Genomic DNA, 23,032 nt, shown 5'->3' with positions numbered 1-23,032 from the left:
CCTCTTTTCCAGTTATCTTTTAAGGATTTTATTTATTTATTTGAGAGGGGGAGAGAGAAAGTGAGCATAAGAGTGCAAGAGCAGGGGCAGGGAGAAGCAGACTCTCCAGCTGAGCTGGGAGCCTGACAAGAGTCTCGATCCCAGGACCTGGAGATCATAACCTGAGCCAAAGGCAAATGTTTAACAGACTGAGCCACCCAGGTGCCCCTCCAGTTATCTTTAAATATTCCCACTAGGCATCTCCAGGTCCAACAAGTCATTTCTCTGCCTCCTTAGCTACAAAGGACCCAGACTTGACGTTTCTTTTTTTTTTCTTTTAAGATTTTATTTATTTGACACACACAGAGAGAGAGAGAAAGATCACAAGTAGGCAGAGAGGCAGGCAGAGAGAGTGGGGAAAAGCAGACTCCCTGCTGAGCAGAGAGCCTGATGTGGGGCTCGAGCCCAGGACCCTGAGACCATTACCTGAGCGGAAGGCAGAGGCTTTAACCCACTGAGCCACCCAGGTGCCCCAAGACTTGACGTTTCTAAGATGCCAATGTAGCAAGAAGAATGTTGAGTCCTGAGACCTAACTTAATGAATTAGCAGAGTGCTGAATGAGCTAATGGAGAGTTCCCACAATGGGTGCGAGCATGGAGTCTGGTGCCAGGCTGCTTAAGTTGATAATCCTGGCACTACTGCTTACTAGCTATGTAACTGAAATGCTGTGTCTCAGTTTCCTCATTTGTAAAATGGGGACAACAACTGTACTAACATTAATTGTTTGTGGTTAAGGTGAAATGATTAACTCCGGTAAGCACTTGGAAGAGTCCCTGGCCCACAGAATGAGTTCAAACACATCATCACTATTGTTATTTCACTCTTAAGGAATTTGTGTCATCTTCCACTTGGATGATGATATCTGGTTTTTAAACAATGTTGTCAAACCTCATTAAAGATTTATATTCAGCGATCTGCTGTGGCAGTTAAATGGGAAAAATGAAATTAGCAGTTTGACTGGTTTATTTTAGGTTACCAACATCAAAGCCAACATCAAAAAGAGCAAGTTCAGATCACAGTATTTACAGTTTAAGTGTAAACTGACACTAAACATTATCTCCAGTCAGCAACTGAGGAATGTCAATAACTCAGGAATAAATAAACATACTGACTACACAATTTCAAAGTAGGAGAGAGAAAGTTCCACGGATATTCTTGAACTTTCTGTTTTTAACATCATAGAATTACATATCCTCAAGAGAGTTTTATACAAGAACATTTATAGAAAAACAAATCCAACCTCTTTCTAAAAACATGTTAGGACATTTTGGGAGAGCAAAAGTCTATAATCCATTATTTGAAATGGAAAAATACAGCAATGTTTTTTTCCCGTCAGTGTTCACAAATATCACTAAAACACTCAAACACCAAGAAATCATCCAAGAAAAGGATCTTTCCATAATATAAGGTATTTTAAACACCAAATACCAGAATCAACAACATCTTCAGAAGTTCTTCTGCATCTTCTTACACATTTGAAAATATTAGTGCATAGCTCCTAAGGACATGAGCACAGCCAAGTTGATGTTAGTTTTACACGTTTTAACACTTTCTATTTTTCTTTGCATGGGTTTTTCAGGCCTCTTGGGTTCACCTATGTTATTCACAGGCTTTTCACTGTTTGAGAAGACATTTTCATTCACTAACATGGGAAGCTGAGAGCCCTTGAGCTAAGGATACAAAATATTCTCCATCTTCTCACCCGGATATACCTGCAACTTAAAGGTGCTTACTAGCCCACATGGTTGAATTCACTATGATGAGATATTTGACTAGTGAATTTCAGGTAAAACAAATTTATAAGTTGTTATGGCAAATGTTTATATAGCGAGCCTTCGTAGTAGAGTTATTTTAGGGGTGTTTGAGACTAATGTCTCTGTTACCAAAACATTTTGTGAATGTTTGTGTGTATGTGTTGACAATAAAACTGGCCCATCTGAGATGAAATTCAGAGAAAATTCTTTTTTCAGGGAGGAAAAACTGCCATGCTTCATTTACTTGGAAAAGCGTGTTTAAAAGAATTGAAAAAAAAAAAAGACACCATTTTACAGGAAGTATGTTTACTAATATCAACAGAGAGCTTTAAATAGATATAATAATTATTCTGCAAAATTTAAAGACAACTATTATTTTGAACTCATTTTGTAAGGAGCCATCTAAACTCCATGTAAACTCAAGATTTTTATCAGGACTTAATCATATTATTTCCATCGACCTCTAAGATAGTCTGGTCCACTCCAAGCTTGCTCTTAAAACATGTACTGAACATGTGTATTGGCTATTAGGAATCGTCAAAGTGTTCAACTCTGGGTCACATGATTTGTAACTGACATATTCTTTCCCTGATTATTAGCCTACACCCTGTCACATGAGGCCAGATTATTCAGGCAGCTTGCAAGAAAACAGATGCAGCTGTCTTGCCAGTTACCCACTGGAGCTATGTGGTATAAAATGGCCTTGAATGTCAAATTTATTTTTCCAAATTCATGTAAAATACAGACACCTAAAAAATGTTCCAGGCAAGTTAAGAAGATCTTAGCTGCAATGAAGATACTTCCCCATCTAAAAACAACAACAAAAAGATATTAAAGGTACCCAAACACAAAAGACCACAACCTTGCTTATACTCTATCTTAATAAAGCTAGGTCACTCACATGTCTGGAAGGTTTCTGGGCAGGTATATAGGCTAAGCTAGATCTAAAAATGGTCAGTGCAAACAGTAGAAGAGAAGCAGTATCATACTTTATAAAGAGAAAAGGTCTTAAGAGTTTAAGCCAAAGAAAGAGACTAATTTTCTTGCATCCCCTAAGGAGGAAAAGAAGAGAGAACAGATCCCAAATGGAATTGGGATCAGCAGCCCAGCTGAATCATACTTCCTCATGATAACTGTCCGTCCATCTTTGGGTTTCAGAGACAACAGCCTGGTGACTTCTTACACCATTTTAAAGGGTTGAATTTTTCTGAGAAAATAAGAGGATTTTATGCCTCGATTTATCTGGAGCCCAGACAACTCTACCTTCACAGAATTTCTCTTAAAAAATATCTTCAGACAATATTTCTTAGAAAATGAGCTAAAAATGAGGTTTAGAGCCTCAAACACATTATCTCACGAAGTGTTTATATTTTAGTGGATCTGTGATTTTTAAGAAATTCAAAACATTTTCAAATGTACTAAATCGAAGGAACTCAAAAGCATTCCCACTCAAGATCATTTGATAAAAGACTCTGGGTATTTTTCTGAGGTTTGGGGAGACGACTGCTTAATTTTAGAAATGACTAAAAGCCTGCATCTCGGTATGCCTATGGAACTTATCAGCAAGGCCAAGTTTAGGAAGAAGAGGTCTTTAGGAACTACTCACTCCCTTAGCTACCAGTGTCTGCTCTCAGACTCAGGATGACAAAGAATATGAAGGACACCTCTGGCCCATCAGAGATCATTGGCTCAAGTGGACTCCAGATCCCCTACTGTTCAGTTCTTACTTCCGTGGAGGCCACTTCCTCCCCGTCTCTGGCATCTTCCTGACTCATGACAGCGAGCTCTGCCAGGACTGTGGGCCTCCAGGGATAGCCATGTGGAAGGGCGCCCCAGCAGAGCAGGAGCTGAAGCGACCCGACCACAAGGGACAGTGGATAAACATAAACTCCATATTTGGTGCCAGCTGACACAGGTTTTCACCAGTGATTTCTTACAAAATAGGCAAGATGCAAAAAAAAAAAAAAAAAAAAAGCTCTTTTTAATGCATACAGAACCTCTTTATCTTGAATATGAACATGTGATAAGAAAAAAGTCCTTTTAAATACATGCTCTCTTCTAAGCAGAGTGAATCCTGGTAACTGTGGTATCTTTTGTTTGCTAAGCACAGCTGAAATATTCATCTTTGGCATTAATGGCTTTGGACACGCTTGAAGCAGTATTAAGCGGGGGTGGGGTGTGCAGGCCTGGAGACAGAAGCGGGAGCCGGTGAAGTGCTCTGCGGAGGAAACGGAGAGAGGGTGGGGGACCGAGAGGAGGGCTGGGAAGCAGAAGGGGAAAGAAAGAGGGCATCACAGGGGCTGCAGGGCTGAGGAGAGAGACCCAGGTGAGGAAACAAACCAACTGTGGGGTTTTCAAAGATGTGGTCCAGTCTCACCTCTACGTCTCTTTCTAAATCACAAATCAGTATGGTTCAAGTGACAAAGAAAGGGTGCCACACCATAAACCTGTCTGAAGCAAAGCGCGTCCCCATCCAGCCCTCAGGAGCCCCGTCACAGCAGGGCTCTCCCTGCAAGATTGCGGCTCCTTGCCTCCTGTCTTGATGCTGCCTGGACCAGAGTCAGCGGGCGGAGGCTGCGGAGTGGGGCGGGGCCACATAAGGGGTAGAAGATGGAAAAGTAGGAGGAGAGGCTTCTTCCTGAGAGGGGCTTCATAAAGATCCCTTTATGGAGGCACCTGAGTGGTGCAGGTGGTTAAGCGCCGTCTGGGTTCCGGCTGGGGTTGTGATCTCGGGGTTGTGACCTTCGGGTTGTGACCTCCAGGTTGTGATCTCAGGGTCCTGAGATCGAGGCTGAGCGCAGCGTCTGCTTAAGTTTCCCTCCCCCTCTGCCCCCTCTCCACTATGCGCTCGCACTGTCTCACTCTCTCCCTCTAAAATAAATAAATAAATGACTCTTAAAAAAAGAGATACCTTTATGAAAATTTTTTTTCTCAGTATGCTGGAATTAAAACGCTACCACAGGGCTAGCAATATTAAGCATCCATAAGCAAGACGTGTGAGGCAGGGACCGTCCTTCCACGAGCTGACTAAAGACTTATGACACTGCCCAGAATAGCACTGCCATGGTGCAGAGAGCCACGTTGTGCGGCGCATGCGTCACGGCCGCGGGTGCAGCTGAGCGGGCTGCTTCCCGCCGAGCAGGTGCTGCGGAGCCGCTGGAGCACAGGCTTCCCTTCTGTGGCTCCACCGCCACAGGTGAGCTGGCTGAACTTTCCATAAATAATAAATACCTTGGCTTCATATGCCATGTTGGCCTTATTTAAAGGCAACAGACTCTCCGAAAGGATGAGCGACCCCAGGGCCGAGGCTTGCAAGCTCTGAGCAGCCTTTTATCTGTTTCTTGCAGGCGGATAATAATCTATGCAAAGGTCCCAGTGATAATGGTATCTAGGATAAGTATTTAGAGAATGAGTCTGGCCTAATCTTTCTTCTCCTTCCCTCCTCCCCTCCTCCACCAAGTAAGCACAAAAAGAGGGAGGCACAGGTGATGACTTCCCTCACCTCGCCACCTTCCTGGCTCACACACTATTGGACTGTTTCTCTCAGTTCTCCAATAAGCTAGTGGAAGGCAGAGTCGCCCACTCTGCATTTCCACTAACATTTAAAGGTCAAGGTTCCTTGTATTGTACATAATGATACCTCGCTCGGTGTGTTTGAAAAGGATGGCTGTGAGAATTACTGAGAGGAGGAGGGAACCTTTGCTCATCGGGGGCAAACAGACTTGATTTACTGCAGTTCTGCTCAACACTTAATGCTGAGATGGCTTGTTCCATCAAATGAAGAGTTGAGGCAAATGAAAATCAGACGATGAATTCACCCAGCTACCGTTTTCACCTCTGCTCTTATTGATTTTAATATGGTTACCCTCTCAATAAATAAAGACTTCTAAGAGTACTGGATCAATGACATAAATAGGATCCAGTTTTCAAACTTTTTTTTCAGAATAGAGATTTTTTTTTCTTTGATTGCTGGACCTTGGGTACCAGGGACCAGGTTACCTCTGAAAGAAATTCCACCTACCGGAAAACCATTTGGCCTAGCTCCACTGAAGATTCCCCATCTGAATGAAGAATTTATTTTGGAGGAATAATATAATCAATACATATTTCTTTAAAAATGATCTCTCCTTTCCCTCTGTTCCCCTCCCCCCATCCCCCACCAGCTCATGGGAACCTTTTTATCCAAGAGCTAAAAGCAACTCAAAGACATTCTGTTGACCTCCCGGCATTTGCATTCCATTCCTTCACCATGAACTCAACCGTGATCCCTGGTGAGGGCTCATGTCTGAAAATAACAAGAACTTCAATTTACTGAGTGTTTATTATGTACCTAGTGTCCAGCTGGGCACTTTGCCTATATGATCTCATTGGGTCTCTGCCATGATCGCGCAGCGCAGTGATTACCTGCATTTTACAGACTGGGGCACAGACTGGTTTTGCAACCAGTTCAGGGTACGAAGATCTCAAGTGGCCTGGGACAAAGTCCAGATCTGTCAGACTGGAATCTACACGAAGCCTCTCTAGGGATTCGGTTGCTTCTCTATCCTTAATGATGTAACAAGTCAGATACATTGTATATTTGCTTCCTAAGACATGGTGTTCATAGGGTTTGTTCTTAGAGCTAAATGTGTGCCTTCATTCCAATGTAGGAACTTGATGGAGAGATTCAAGTAATTTTATATTTTGTAAAGACATGAAAAATTTCTATGTAGGGACACACGAGGGCACTCTAACCTTCTCTCAGTTGAGAAAACATTTTCTTTATAGTTCCTCAGCTCAGAGCCTTGAATTCCAGGGCCAGTTCTGCTCTGATAACTCATGTGAACTTAGATTGTAACTTCACACTGGAGGGTGGTTGCTCCATCTGCAGATTTAGGAAGGTGGGTGAAATGAGCCTTAGGATCTCTGCTACCTTAGGAATCGGATGATTCCAACTTATTAACAGCTCATGAAAGGAATTTATGGCCCTATTTTAAGAAGATTATTCATCATTGTAAAGAAATGATAAACGTTTCTTTCATATTTACTATACTTAAGCAGAAAATGTGCTTATAAGTTTAACTCATCATATTTGCAAAAAGCAAATCAGTCTAAAGCCCAGTCTTTTTCTTATCCTTGGCTCATCTGAGAATTTTGTGAAGTTGCTGGAGAAATTCCTGCCCTTCACAAGGGTTCAGGTTCTCATTTTCTTGAGGGCCACCTTATGGTTGGCTAGGGATAGGTCTGTACATTGACTGAACGCATTAGCCCATAGCTCACTTCTTGTTCAGCGTTTATGTGACAGCTCCTTTACACCAAAGGCTGGTGTTTGATTGGGTTCTCTGACATCTTTATGAAATTTATTGGGGGGACTTTGAAAAAAAACACACTTTGTAGTCATCTTGCTCTGTTGAAATTTTTCACAGGGCAGGATTATTTTAAGATTCATGTGATAAACTGCAGAATGGTCGAGATCCAGGAAAGCTCTTCAGCTTGGTCCTGTCAAGAACAAGGGTTTTTTTTCCTTTTTTCTGTAAATGAAGGACAAAGCCAGGTACTCCCACAGAGGAAAGGGAAAAAGGAGGAGGGCAAAGCCAACAAGTAGCAGTTTAAATTACACGAAATGATAGGTTTAAAGGGAATTTGTATATTACTCACAGCAGGGAAAGTGAACGAAAACACACCCACTCTGAAAGACGAGCGTCCTGACAAGCTTACACCTGCTAAAAGCCTCTGCTGATCTTTTGGTATCAAGGCAGAAAGAGCTTTTCTCTGCTGGAACCTCGCTGGGTGATCACTACACAGACCACTTAAACCACTGGGCTGCTTCTGTTTGAGTCAATAAAAAGCCTCCTAGATGTTTGGTCTTAAAAAAAAATGTGACTTGTTCAGCCGGAACAGGTTAGCAGGCAGTGTTTCAAACACAACCATCCTCATGGGTGCTGAGGCATTACAGTCCTGGCATGGAAGCAAATGCCTCAGATGAAAAGAAAAGTACTCTTTATTACAACCAACAAAAGGAACTGAAGTCACAGCCCAACACTGGTCAATTTCCAACTCTACAGATGTCTTTTATTCAAGTGCACTTAAATGAATTTGGCAAGATCTAGTTTTTACAATCTCGTATTGTTACCGGGATTTTTGTTGCAATTTGCTTAACTTCTCTGTATTTCAGTTTCTTCAGTTTTAAATGGAGCTAATAGTACTTCTGTCATTGGGTTGTAAAGTTTAACCAGGCAGGTTTACATAAATCAAGTAGAACAATATCAACCCCATACTGAATGCTTTATAAGTGTTATATAAGTAAGCTCTTCTTCTATTATTATGATTATTTTTATTTTATAAAACCTTGGGACACCTTAAGAGAGCTCCGCAATGCAACTATAAGATTTTGTCTTACTTTAGGCATTGTTACTTCCTCTATGTCCTACTTTCTCCTTAAATTAACTAGAAATATCTGCTCTTCATACTTAAATTCTCTGTAGATATTTCAAGATTCCACATTTTCTCTTTGGCTCCCTCCCTTTTTTTGCTCAAGGTACTTATTCTGAACCAGACACTATACAGAGGGCCCCAAACAGCGCTGTGTGCAGTGGGAAGACAGGTAAAGCGTTCCAGTGGCACATAATATGTCCCATAATGGAAACATGCACAGACATGGTACTGGGCTGTTTCTTACAGGATAAGTAGTCTTGGGCCAAGTAGGGGTTGTTGGGAGGGAGGCTGTGCCAGTAAAGGAAAGAGCATGTGCAAAGACTGGAGTCATAAAGAGAGACAGGAGATGTTCTTTCAGGTTTTCTTTGGTTCCCAGATTGTCCCTGGCTCCCAGTGTGAAGGAAGTGTGAAGCAGGAAGTGCTTCACACCACCTTGAAAACCTCTCTCATCTGCCCTAAGTCTGTCTGCCCAGTCCTTTCCACTGCTTTCTCCTGTCACCTGTACAGGGAGTCACGACGACCCTTGCTTTCCCATCTCCAATTTCATCCATTTGGTTCCCTGTTTCTGGAATGCACCTCCCATCCATATCAAAATCCTATCCATCCTCAGACCAGCTCCCAGGTGTCTTCCCAGGCAGCTGTTCCTTGACCCACAACCGCAATTAATCACTCCCTTTCCCAGGTTCCTAGCACAGTATGCTTGGTTCTTTAACTGTGGCATTCACTGCCTTCTGCTTTTATTTGCTTTATTTGAACCTTAGTATCTCCTACAAGATTACAAACTAGATCTCGTTGAATTTTTAAAGATTTCCTATAGTATCTAGTATGGTGCTAGATAAATATTTGGCCATCAAAAAGGACTGTTAATAGTCATAGTTATATATCCAAAATCTATGCTTTTTTTTTTTAAAAGATTTTATTTATTTATTTATTTGTCAGAGAGAGAGAGAGAGAGAGAGAGAGGGAGGAGGAGAGATAGAGAGAGAGAACGCACAAGCAGGCAGAGGCAGAGAGAGCAGGCTCCTTGTGGAGCAAGGAGCCCGATGTGGGACTCTATCCCAGGACCCTAGGATCATGGCCTGAACCGAAGGCTGCGGCTTAACCAACTGAGCCACCCAGGCGTTCTATTCTCTGCTTGTTCTGTGCTAAGCAATATTTTAAGCACATTGCATGTTTTATTTCATTCAATTCTTAAACAACTTTGCTGTGTGGTAAAGAATTTAACCCTGCCCAAGGAGAGGGCTGGTCCTCTTCCTTGCCATGGGAAGCAATCTCTCAAACCCCTGCAATAGCTTGTCTGATAAGAGCATCTTTATTTGCCTGAGGACTTTGGGGCCACGTCAAAAAGTCTGAGGATGAGATTTAAGGTGATGGCATTGAATCATGTGGATAGATGCTTGACCTTGGAGGGGCTGGATACTGAGATCAGCCATGTGGAGCCTCAGTGACGACTCTGGATACCAAGGCTCAGAGAGCTTCCCCGGTTAGCAGGACTCCGTGCATACTGCTGCCCATTAATCCTGGGAAAGCAGCACTGTCCACTGACCAGGAGACAGGGCAGCCGGAAGCCTCACGTTTGGAACTCCCCTGGACTCTGCCTTGTGTACCTCTATACCTGGTCAATTTTAACCTGTAGCCTTTAGCCGTAATAAACAGGAACTGGGAGTATAACAGCTTTCAGTGAGTCCTGTCAGTCCTTCTGGCATATTATCTAGTGAAACTAAGGGTGATCTTGAGGACCCCCAAACCGTCAATGGTATCAGAGTGAGGGCTGATTTATATAGACTGTGTTTCCTCTAACCTTGTGCTTATGAAGCAGGTGTTGTGATTACCTCCATTTTACAGAGGAGAAGACTCAGGGACAGAGAGGTTAAACTTTTTATTCAAGGTCATGTAACTAGTAATTAGGATTTGATCCTAGGTATCCTAAAACAGAACTGAACTACTTCTCTATACTGTTTCTCATGTGTATAAAAATTAAAAATAGAGATAAGGTAAAATGTATTAAGAACAGACATAAAAATGAACATGTGTCTTTAAATGATGGAAATGTTTAGGATAGTTTTTGTAGAAAACATCTTGTGTTATGGATCAGGTATTTCATCTCTATGAATACTACAATAAATGGGATTTGAACAGACTGTCATTTTGCATTCTAAAATAGGTCTGTGGCCTGAGCTGAGAACATACTCATTTGCCAAGTTACATATAAGAAGTGGGCCTTATCGTTATTGACTATAGCAACAGATTTGCTTGAAAGAAGATGGAAACAGAAAACCCTCACAGTCCTTGGGAACAAAATCATTGGCCCTTGCCTTTTTGTTTTCATTACCTATAAGTGACCAGGTCATGAATCATCTGTCTGTGAGCTCACCTGACTCCACCAAGTAGATTTAAGTACTTCTCACTTTGTGCATCCACGGCTTCTTGAACTTGATGAACCTGGGACACCTTGCGGTCATTATCTCTGTATCTGTCATGGACACCTGACGGTGAGTATCCCTACAGTGCTTAAGTTTCTGGCATACAGTAGGCACTGAATACATGCATCTAGGATAAAGGTAAGCATGACTGCTTGAATAAACAGATGTGTAGAGAGTTGCCTAGGGCAGGTAAGCCAAGGTCCTCTGATCCCTTCCCAAACTTCTGTTTGGTCCATCCACCTTCATGAAACAGGCAGAGTTCACCGCCTGCACCTCCTCACCCCCAGCAACTGTATACCCCCAGTTCCATTTTCCTCCATCTGTCCTTTTAGCTTGAGTTATTTGTGTCAACGAAGAGGAATATGTCAGAAAACACACAGGACAAAAATAAGCCAGAAAGGATGACGAAAGGAGCAGCTATATTAAAACAACACATTGAACAATTTAAAAGGAAAAGTCCTAAAGGGTAGATTTCCTGCAACTTATGCCTGTGTGAATTATTTCCTGATAACATCTCCTTGGGGTCTCCCATTTCACAGACCTGAATGTGGTCCTTGGGAAAAATGCAGCATTTGTAGGGAATGTGACTCCAAACGCTGACAAATACAGAAAGGCTGAGGCATGTTAAGATCTACAGAATCTAGCCGACATGAGTCCAAGGCTTGAGATCTGGTGACCATTTGGCAGATTCTCAAACCAAATAACAACTTTAAACCCTGTCAGCCCAAAGGGATAAACTTCATCTATGTGACTGGATTATTTTCCATAGGGTGTGCGGGAGAATATTAATAACAACTGTCCAACTGCCCACAACATCTGAGAAGGCCATGTGGTCCATTTAATTTTTAATCAAGTGCCCACTGAATTTGGGATTATTCACAATGCAACAAAGCAGGGGGGTTAGGCAGAACACTGGAAAGCAGAGGATGCGAATCAACTTATTTTTATGTGCTGAGTAGCCAACAGGCATCCCACCATCTGAGGATTGAAAACATTAGCCTGGGAATCCAGAGGGCTACTCCTGGTCTACCCCCCAACTGGCTGGATAAGCTGGACAGTTGGAGTAAATCAGACCTTCTCATGGTGCTTTTGAGACCTGCAACGTTGTCAAATGAGGTATTTATATGTAAAACAAATACAAGCAGAGCTTCTCTGGCCAGACAGTCCCCACTGTGGGCCTTGAGAAGGGAGTCCTGGGGGGCACCAAGCCTCACCTGGGCTCTTGCTGGACACCATGAACATTCCACTGCCCCAGATATTTTCTGAATTGGCCCCAACATCTTAGGATTTATGTGAGTCAGAGGGGTTTCAATTATATGTATGGGAGGCATTTTAAAGCCCTCTACAGATAGATGGGGATCTACTTTCTTCTGAAAGATTTTCTCTTCCTCAAAGGTCCGGGGGACTCTGACCCCCATCCCAGAGTAAGAGATTGTATAGTTAATTCATTAATAAGAAATTCTTTCCCTGTTTTGCTAATTATCACTCTGTGTTGCTTCTGATAAGCCTTCTCAGTTCCAAAATAATCACGTTCTCTTTAACAACTTTTCAGTTTCCAACACAAAAATAAGAATAATTCAAAGGCATAGGGGAAAAGAAGAAAATGTTTAGGATAGAAGGAAAAGTTATATTAAATTAAATATTTTACTACAAAATTATTCTGCTTTTATTAAGCCTTTTGGCATAACCCAGGATGTGAACACGTGAAATAAATTGTACTTGATGGCATGGTAAAATTACTAAACGTTTCCATTTCACAGCTGGTTTGTCCTATAGTACACAGAACTAACCTTAACTCTCACCTCCAAGCTGCCAATATGGTTGAAGCAATCGTTAAAACAAAACATGAGGGAATTCATGCAGAATAAGCAAACACCCGATGAGCTTCTGAGGGTCACTTATCTGGGACTAGAAGTTTTGGACAAGTTCCTGAACAAAGTAAAATTTTAGTAGAAACCTAAATAAATAAATAAAATAAAGACACCGATTTCAAACTCAAATCTTCTTATATTGGATATAATTGTAGCTGTGGGTGAGGGTCTGGTGTTGGGTAAATTGGGAAAAGTAAGACTGAACTCTGAAATGTTTTCCACTGAGTGCTGTCTATGCCCTTCTCCCAATTCTGATAAGTCCCACAGGTCCCTCAAACTCAACGTGCCCCAAACTCAGCACATCTGCTTCCCTCTGCCACCCCTAACCTCCTTTTTCTCCTGTATCTCTTTTTTCAGCCTCCAATGTAATTGTCAAGTCCTATTTATACTTCCTCCGATATATCTCCTGTGTCTTCCCTTTTCCTTCTTCCATACTGACACTCTCCTTCTCAGGTAAGCATCCCTTTCCACATCAACAACCCAGCTGGTTCAGATGGGTCCAATACTCCCAAATCCAATATACATAGGTTGTGGACTGTAGCCAGAGCCGTCTATTCAAAACACAGGGCTGACCTTGTCATTCACCTGCTTAACATCCTTCCCGCCATCACTGAGGTAAAGCTAAATGACTTTTTAACATGGCTTATTAGATCTTCCTGTATCTTGCCACCTTATCCTTGCCCCCCACTCCTGAAAACCTATAGTACAATTACCATGAATGATTTTGGTTTGTTAAGTGGGTCATTTTCTCTCTTTGAGGTCTGTCTTCACCCATGTTATTTCCTCTTCTAGGACACTCTCATCCTCTTGGCTAATTCTTACGCATCCTTCCTGTTGTAGTCTATTCATCACTTCCTCCAGGAGGCTTCCCTGGACTTCCATGCCATGTGCTTATTCTAGCAGTAACTTCTACCTCCCCATTCTATAGTATACTGTGTTACAACTACCTGGGGTTTTGTTGTTGTTTTGTTTTTTAAAGAGCAATTACTCATCACGTACAATATAACTACTTGATTAAATGCCCATTTCTCCAGGGTGCCTCAGTCAGTTAAGCACCTGCCTTCAGCTCAGTCATGATCTTAAGGTCCTGGAATTGAGTCCCATATAGGGATCCGTGCTCAGTGGAGAGTCTACTTCTCCCTCTGCCCCTGACCCCACTTTTGTGCATGTGCATGTACACTCTCTCTCCCAAATAAATAAAATCTTAAAAAAAAAAAAAAAAAGGTCTATTTCTCCAACTAGATTGTAAGCTCATTGAAGAAAGGAACTATGTGTAATGATCATCACTGTGTCTAGGAGAGGGCCTGGCATATAGGAGGAAATCAATACATATGTAATAAATAGAAATGAAAGAAGGAGTAAGTTTCTCATATTACCCCTCAGCATTTCTAATAACTGAGGTGCCATTTTGTTTCTCTTCATCCTTATGCAGTTATCTGGGGACTTTTCCCCCACTCCTGACCAAGTATTTCAATGGCTGCTTTTTGCCCTGGGATAGTGTTTAAAGTTTAATCTTCGCATGGCACGTAAGACTCATTAGCCCACTTTCCCAGTCTCATCTCTGTTTAAATGAAGTCTATGTTCTGACCACACCGGACTGCTTCGGTTTCTGCAAGTTCACCCTAATCTCTCACTCCTCGGTACGTTTACATTGTGACAAACTTCCCTCTACCTGTAACACCTGGCTATTTACTCTTTGCTCTTTATGATTCAACCCAAGGCTCATCTCCTCTTGAAACCCCAATCTAGCAGGCTTCCTGCCTCTTCCCAATAATGGAATTGGAAGTTGGCTTTCTGCGTGTTATAGTCCCATATACATTCTTCTCCACAGTATTTGAATTTTAGCTTTCTTCTCTTACAAGATCATAATTCACGAAAAGCAGGAAGAAGAAACTTCTCTCCGTGTTCGCTTCATCTAACACAGTACCTGGCACAAAAGGCACACAACAAATATCCTTTGAATATCTGATTTCCCTTTAAATGAATACATTTTTTAAATCTAGGCAATGAAAATCAAAAGAAGCAAAAGGGATAGACAGACACCTGTAACTTTTTTCTGCCAAATTGCCACCATGTGCTCATATAGCTCTTGCAGATATCCATTTGGGCACCTCTTGCCATGACAATGACCTGAGCTCAAAGTTCAGGAAGGAGGACAATTTTTCACCTGGTTTTAATTATACTTTATAAGAATATTGCCTTCTGCATATAGCCTTCAAATCACACATGTTCATAAAATATTCATCTCAGTCTGACAGCATCTAGGAGTGGTTCAGTTCTACGATCACTTCAGACCGCTGCGCGCTCTAACACATTAGCATTGGGATACAAATGCTTCCTGGTTCTTCCCTTATTTTGATATCGTCAGATCCGTACAGAGGAGAAAAAAGAGCGACAGAATATTCTCTGGGAAAAAAGAATACCTTACAGCCAATAGTTCTAGAATAATTGGAAATTAAAAAAAAAAAAACCCACCTGTTATTCTCTTAGAAAATTCCAGCTTCTTCATAGACCATGAAGCAAGGAGACGGCCAACACTTCATAGCACAACCTACACATCTCCTGAGAGCAATGCCTGCCTCTGTGGCCAAACCCATGTTATCCTGAAGCTACTAGAGACCTATTAATGTAATCTTCTCAGGTACCATTTGGTCCTTATGAGCGCTCAGCAATATAATCCAAATTCCCGGAGCTGTGAGAAGGGAAGGGCCCTGGCTCCACCAGGCATGAAACGACTCAAACAAGTGCCGGTACAGTGCTCCTCTACCTCAGTTTGGTTCTTGGTTCAAATCCTTTCACACACACAAACACACCCACCTACTACAACGTCTATAAATAACCCCTTCTCTGCAGGCCTGGTTTGAAGCTCTAATTAGGGTTACTCAGCATTTGTAAAGAGGTTCAAGCTTTTCCCAAAGGCTAAGCCTTTCACTAACAGTTACTTCTAGCTGCCAGTACTTAGAAGCTTTTGGGGGTGGGGGTTGGGGGGAGACTGGAGCCAACCTGTCCCCTGGAGGAGTTGGGGGTGGGGGCGGGGGAGGGGTAGTTAGCTCAAATCATGTGACAGAAGCCAACTGTCAGCTTCGGAAGCCATAGCATGCCGGTGAAGGCGCAGGCTCCTAGGATTTGAGTTGGCAGTGGGCATGGATTGCAAGATTTTTATCACAGGAAAACAGCAACAGGCATGAAAATCTGGGCTCTCCTAAGGACATAGCTCAGTGTGTGCACTGGGTAATGGGTAATAGGTGTGTGTTAGTGTGTGTGTAGGGGGTGATGTGTGTGTTTGGGGGGACTGTGAGGCTTTCGGAGTTTGGGATGGGGGCCATAGTAAGTAGCTAAAGAGTATTTTCTGGCTCTCTTGATCAGCTGCCCTCATACTGCCCTTATGTCTCCCTTGGTACTCATATCCTGGGCAACCCTCCATGTATCCTTCCCTTAATTCTAAGCCCCTTTGAGGGGATGACCATTCACATTATCCTGATCTGATCAGACAGAACACTGAGCCACATGGCTTACTGGAAGGTCAGCTCCTTAACTACACTGTACATTGCCTGAAGGGAGGGACTGATCTTACATTTCTTTTTGGTTGTCCATTCCAGGTGCAGGTTTTTAATAAATCCATCATAATTAATTTTTAATGACACATCATGTTGTGACAGAAACTATTCTAAGCATGGTATATGCATTAGTTTATTTAATTGTCACACTAACTAAATGATGTAGTACCAGTATTATCTCTGTTTTACAGAGAAGGACACTGTAGCACAGAGAGTGAGTAACCTGCCAGGTTACAGAGTCATGAGGGACAGAGTTGAAGTTCAGATCCAGACTGAGTGGCTCTAGCATTAATGGTCTAAGCCAATCCACGGTTCGTTCTGCTTCTTAAAGACACAAGTGACTCCTGAATTCCCTGTGGCTTTTGTGTGATTGCGGGTAGGGAAATCTAAGGAAGTGAGGATCCTCCTTAGAAGAAAGACCTACTAATAAGAACACCAAAGTCACAGACTCTTTTTATTCCTCCCCATGACCGCCCGGGGCGGGGGGGGGGGGCATCAAAAATGTATTCCCACTTAAGAATCCATTTTGCTTCCATATAATTGTTTTTCTTGATTGGGTCAGCCCTGGTAGACTCAGTTTGGTCCTTGTTTTTCCACAGCCTCAAATCCTGTAGGCTGTAGGGTTTCTTTCTAGGGCCAACTCATGGCTCATGCTATCCTCAATGCGGAGCCAATCTAGAATTCTTGTTCCACAATGTATGTTATTCCCTTTTGGGTCCCCAAATCTCTCTTGGATGCACCAGACCTAATCCAACTTCCAAAAGCAGAATTTGAGCAATGATCCTTCCATCCTGCCCCTGTAGCAATCTCTATGTCTGAGTGACGCATGTGTGGGAAGTGAGAAGAGCGACAGAACTCATCAAGTGGTCAAAGGCGGAACTGCATGGGGCAGGGATAGAATTCCAGAAAGGTAAAAAAGGAAGGGGATGATCCTCAGAAAGATGAGAACAGAGAAGGGTCTGGGAATGGAGAGCAGTGAGCAGCATCTGAGCGAGGGTTGACACTGGAAAGGGAGAGGCCAGGTCAGTGGAAGGAAGCTGAAGAGGGGAACAAGAAATGAGAGCAGGCTGAGGCTGAGGCCAGGCAAGAAACATGAGAAGCTCACATTTGACAAGGGAAGAGAGAAGGCAGAAAGGATACAAGGTGAAAGCATTGTTCCTAGGACACAAGTTACACCAGAATTCCTCTTCTGACTCTCCTGACCATTTTGTTCTGCCTCAGAATTTTCACTTCCAATGGGGCTCAGTAATGAGCTTTATCTAAAGCTATGGGAATACTATGCAGAAGTAACAAGAGCTGGTTGGAAATGTTCAGGTGGCTTCATAAGGCTTTTTTGTCAGGAAAACCTAACCAATCCATTCAGTTTAGCTCTGACCACAATCAAACACGATGGTGGCTGCAAGTGAGCCACTGTCCAGCACCCTTACTTTCCTGGTCTCTTGTATTCAATCATCCACTTGACACCAATGACCAAGCTGTCATCCTGTACTAGGACTTAGGATTATAAAGAGAAATAAGACACACTCTCTGCGTACAAGTTGTTCATAGATGATGCAGATGACAGGTAGCCAAAAATAACAATGTGTTCAGAAATGCTATGATAAACATATTAACAAAGCATTACTGAGAGGCAGGAGAGAAAGTCCTCTAACCACTTCCCATCTACCCCCATCCCAGAGCTTAATTGGTTCATTTCAGGAAAGTCCCCTTCTAACCCAGACTGCCTACCTAATTACATCCCTTGAAATTTTGACCATTCTTCAAATCTTGGGTCAAATTTCATTTTTTCAACGAAGTAGTTCCTAATCTGAGAAGTAGCAACTCATGGGAATTAGTCTTTCCATTCTGTGGGCTTCCACCACAACTTCTTTAATCTCTGTTTTAATATTTGCCCCAATTATTTTTAACTGAATATGGTAATTTGTATATATAAAACTAAATTGTAAGCCCTTTTATACTCGGGTTGATACCTGATTCATCTTTGGGTCTCCCCCAAGCCTGAGCATGGAGGTTTCTTAATATGTACTCAGGGTCAGTTTATTTAGACCAGTTACTCTACAGTCCCTTTCAGGATGCTAAAGTGAGAGGACCCTGCTTCATTCTGGCAGTTGCAAGTACTTGTTTGCACATGCCAAAAATAAGTTCTTGTTTTAAAGGGGCATAAAAGGGCTTTTAGACCTAAAATGTCTTATTCCTCCCATCTCTTTTCACGTTTGAACAAAGAATGGGCATTTATAGTTTATTTGATTTAATCAAGGAATTTTTAATTTGGAAAAGACTCTATATTTCATTTAATCCAACAGCTTAATTACAAATGAAGAAACAAAGTCCTGAGAAATTGAGATGCTTCTTCAATATCACACAGCCAGAACCAACAACATCAAATCTTAAGTTCAAGGCTCTCTGCAATAGACTAAACAGTTTACCTTCAATAAAAAGGGAAAAACATGATATTTTAAAAATCTAAAAAAAAAAAGACAAGAAAAGAAATACACTAAAATATAGAAAAAGAATTCACTGAAAATATACATGTTATAGAAAACATTTTTTCTATCAGTCCATTTGTCCATAAAGAATATCATGCTTTCACCAATGTCAGTGAAAATGTTTGTAGAGTTTAAAGCTTTAATTTAAAAATCTGACTTTTGCAACTTCCAGATCCTTTACCCTTGGGGTCTCCAATCACTCTAAATAGTTGGCAATGAGATTTGTTCTGAAGTTCTTCTCCAGAATATTTCAATGTGTTTGGATGATACTGGCCATTAACAGGTGTTCTTAGCAGTTGTATAAGTAAAATAATACATCAAGTCTTTGTTGAGAGGTACATGCACACCTGTTCTCTCCCATCATGCCTTAGGCAAATGCAGCAGATGCATTCAAATATAACCTAGTTTACTCCATCCCAGTTCTGCTATTATTGCCGGAACTCCTGCCTTTTCTCTGACCTTTCCCTGGGGCCACCCCACCCCTATCCTGACAGATCTGACACAATCTTATAGATACCCTATGTCGTTGTCTGTTGGCACACAGGAGCACACATATGTGCATACACATCACACAAAATAGGTCTAAGCAATAAATCTGAATTTAAAACTTCCTGGGTTCTAATTCTAAACAGGGATATATATGTATATATACATACACACACACACACACACACACATATACACATATATATACACATACATATATACAACTATATATACACATACACATATATACCACATATATCATATATATCATATATAATTGTAAACATGTAAATATATATATTACTCAGATTTATAATTTGTATACATGTATGTCTGCCTATCTATCTCTTCATAGTGATATATAATCAGTCAGATAAGGACCACCTAGTCTTAAACATAATTTCATTTGCTGCAGAGGACAGACTGTGAAAACTGGTTTTTAGTTAGAGACTACCACCCCCTCCCCCAGTACACACACACACACACACACACACACACACACTCACACACACACACACACACACACAGCTGCTCTGTGCTTCCCCAAGGCCCCCTGAGGGGCGCAGGGATAGTGCATGGGTTTTGGAGCCGGCTAGACAGGGACTTAATTGTTAGTTTTGTTATTTACTATTTGTGTGATCTTTAAAAAATTACTTAATCTCTTTTCTTATTTCCAAAACGAGAATGTTAGTAGCTATCTTGGAGGTATAGATATTTAAGGTATATAATGTTTGCCAGTGGGTGCTGGGGTTAGCACTTAATAAGTAAGAACTATTATGCTGAAGGTGATCACAAAGGGGAAGAGGTATAGGGGGAATGGGGAAGGAAGACGATGAATTCCACTTCCTGAATGCCTTCTGTATTTCAGAATTTCTCCACAAGGCTTGGCAGAACTTGAGTGCTAGCCATTAGCTAGGGAATATTAAGCTTGAGGGGGGGAAAGGAAACTGGTGGGGGTGAAGGATGGTTGGTGGGGAGGCGTCCATAAGTGGCTAGCACTTACATGTGACTTTTCTGTGTTGAGCTCATATATACATACGCTCATGCCCCTTCCACTGCTGGGAAAAGGACATTCACAGAAATGAATTCAGCATGTTGAGGAGTCAAGGTCATTTTTTCTTTTTCTTTCTCCCCCCCGCCCTTTTTTTTCTTTCTTCCACATAGAAGGACCAGACTTCACAAAGCAGGGTGAACAAATTCCTATGTCCTCCATAGTGACTAATCACAGCATTTCCAGTTACGGCAGCAGACTCCGGCTATTTGCCTACTTCCCCTGGCAATTCTAGTAACTGTGAGATACCCTATAGATTGCAGAACAAATGCCCAGCTCCTTTCAGGAGTCGCGGTGTCAGAGCACATATCCAAGCCACTGGCAAAGCTGGGGCTGTGGTCTGATCTGTCCGTCCAAAGTACAACAGGAAGGAGGAAGCCCGGACATGCCCTGAATGAGAGAGTCATTTAGGGCCTGCCTAAGATGCCATGCTGTTTGCAAACACACACTACCTGCCATACCACCTGACCAAACAATTCCACCGGAAAGCCTGAAGACAGATGACTAATGTTAAAAGAAGCCTGTGCATCATTTCAGTGATGACTCCACAGGCATCAATTAAACATGGAAAAGACCTGTTCTGAGGCATGACCATCTGGCATTTCCTAAGGAACTATAGTCAATGGCTAATAAGACACAAGTGATCATAACTATAAAGAGATTTAGCAGCCCTCTTCTTGCTCAAAAGCAGCAAGAGCCCATAAGGACAATGAACCTGGAAGACCTCCAAAAGAAGAAGCGAGTAAGGAAAAGGCTGCATCTGAAGCCAGCTCTGCTCTTCCTCATGCATAGAAAGCAAAGATCTGGGTTGCATGAGGTCATGCACAAAAATCAGACTGCTCCCAGGGATGCTTGCGAGTTTGTCTGGAAGTCTAGAGCTCAACATCAATTGTTATGTCTCCAGGTGGAAGAAAACATTGGCAGTAGTCCATCCCCTGCTCCTAGGGGTGCTTTTCAAGTACAGCCATCTGGGACTTTGCCCAGCACAGCAGACCAAGATCACTGTAGTCCAAATGACCCTCCCTCGAAACCATGTTCTAGCCAGCTTTTGAGTGTTAGGAAGAGGACACATTTAACAAATTTAATGAGAGTGATACCAAGGCATAAAACCCCTAGGATAGAAACTGGCTGGAGGAGAAGTGTTTTTCAATGCTCTGGTTCTAGATCAGTCAGGCAGACACCTGTATATATATAGACAAATCTTCAAACACCACCTCATCACACCTAATGACTGCCTGTGACCTCTGATGAGCATTTGCATTCTCTATTTCTGGCTTTTCCAACAGCAAAAATATGTGTCTTTATACTCAGTCCTGGTTCCAAACCTGTTATCTAATGCTAATCTTTGTTTGTTTGTTTTTCCTATATGCAAGGTCAAATTAATGAGAAAGAAAATACTTTTCAGTTTTAATTTTGATCCAGATTGAAAATCGTTAATGACTTTTTATTCATTACTCGTGAGTTCTCTTTTTTTCTTTAAGTGATTCAGGTACTCACATGGCCTGGTTCCAACATTAGGAATGTAACATTCTTAGAATGAGGCTACCAAGTAAAAACAAAACACAAACAAAAAGACGCAAATAAACAAAAAAAATGGTGCTTCCATTCTCCCAAGCCCCTTTTGCCAATGATGCAGTGTACTTAAATCTGTTTACAGCAGCTGCTTCAGTGTTAAGTTTTTGGTTGGAAATAAAAACGTTTAGTAAGGTCACTGACAATTATTTTCTCAGCACAACAGAAAAGCAACCCAATCCATTAATAATAACAGCACTAAAATGGCAGAAGCAAACACAGTGGGAACAAGTAGGAATAGAAGAGTACCTGGGATTGCCAGATTGGAAAGGGGGACGTTGTGGAGGTGAGGGGGTAGCGAGGCCATCCAGTCGGCATTGCAGACCTCCGATGATGTCTTTGTCCCGCTGGGGTTGGGGGAGCAGATGGTCCCCATCCTGAGTTTCCTCCTTACCTTCCTAACTGCTAGCATCCCTCTTTGTCAGTCAACAAACTGCCCAGGCTCAGCCCGGTGCCACTCACTCAGTGATCATCACGACCCAGACTCTAGACATTCCAGGGCCATCTTTGTCAAGCCAGTCTTGCCAAAAGACCTTTCTGCCGGGGAGACCGGGCAAGTAGGTGGTTCCCTACCCCCCAGCCCCCGCAGTCCCCACCCTCTCGGGCCCAGCCGCTGTTCCACTCCCTTAATCTGCTCAGACCCGGCTCCGTTAAACTTCTTACGTTCCCCTCTGGAGCCCGGGTTAGGTAGGCCCCTAGAGAGCAATCTTACAGAAACTGGACGTCCGGCGAGCAGCCACGCCCGGAGCCACTCACACGACAGGTGCCCTTACGGCGTACGGACAAGCCGGTGGGTCTCTACACACGTGAGCGCCCGGACCCAACATCACCAGCCGGGTTTATGCCTCTCTGTGTGTCACCGGGCTGGCCCAGAAGCTGGGCCTGCCTACTCCTCCTCCCCCCGCTTCTCAGCACACACTCCCCCTGCCCTGTGGCTTTCCGAAGGCGCTCAGAAGTGTAACCGGCGGCACCCGGACTCCCGGCAGCCCCGCCCCGCACTGCCGGGCAGATTTGCCGGGCTACGCGGCCCGTGATTGGCCGCTGGCGGAGCGCGCTCCGATTGGCCGGCGTCCGTCCGGGCTGCCCCTCGGAGCGCTCCCAGCCCTCCGCGACCCAGTCCCCTCCCTCCGTTACTCCAGCCCGGCTGAAGGGAGGCGGGCGCCGCCGCGGGGACTGCAGGCGGAGGAACTTGCTGGCGGTGTCTAGTCCTGGGACCTCAAGAACGGGTGGCCTTCTGGCCTTCCAGGAAGCCAGCGCTCAGATGCTGAACACGACCACAGATGATGTTTCTTTCCTTGTGTCTTTCTTACACACACACACACACACACACACACACACACAATGACAATCACATAGAATGTATTACATTTTAATAAAC

General features: G+C 42.9%; 1 protein-coding gene across 4 annotated transcripts in view; it reads right to left on the bottom strand.

The window, feature by feature from the left end:
* Positions 1-22,636, bottom strand: part of PLCXD2 (phosphatidylinositol specific phospholipase C X domain containing 2) — a 52,831-nt gene extending 30,195 nt beyond the window's left edge. For all 4 annotated transcript variants that reach the window (XR_007126489.1, XR_007126490.1, XM_047724489.1 and 1 more), the window contains exon 1: positions 21,904-22,636. Coding sequence is in view for 2 of the 4 variants with exons in the window: in XM_047724489.1 (XP_047580445.1) it covers positions 21,904-22,066 (163 nt within the window). In the remaining 2 variants the exon portion in view is untranslated. The remainder of the gene's footprint in view (positions 1-21,903) is intronic.
* Positions 22,637-23,032: the final 396 nt, after the last annotated feature.

Source organism: Lutra lutra, chromosome 1, assembly GCF_902655055.1.
Source record: "Lutra lutra chromosome 1, mLutLut1.2, whole genome shotgun sequence".
Lineage (NCBI taxonomy): Eukaryota > Metazoa > Chordata > Mammalia > Carnivora > Mustelidae > Lutra > Lutra lutra.
Note: the sequence above shows the minus strand (reverse complement) of the source record. Positions and strands in the feature narration are given on the sequence as shown.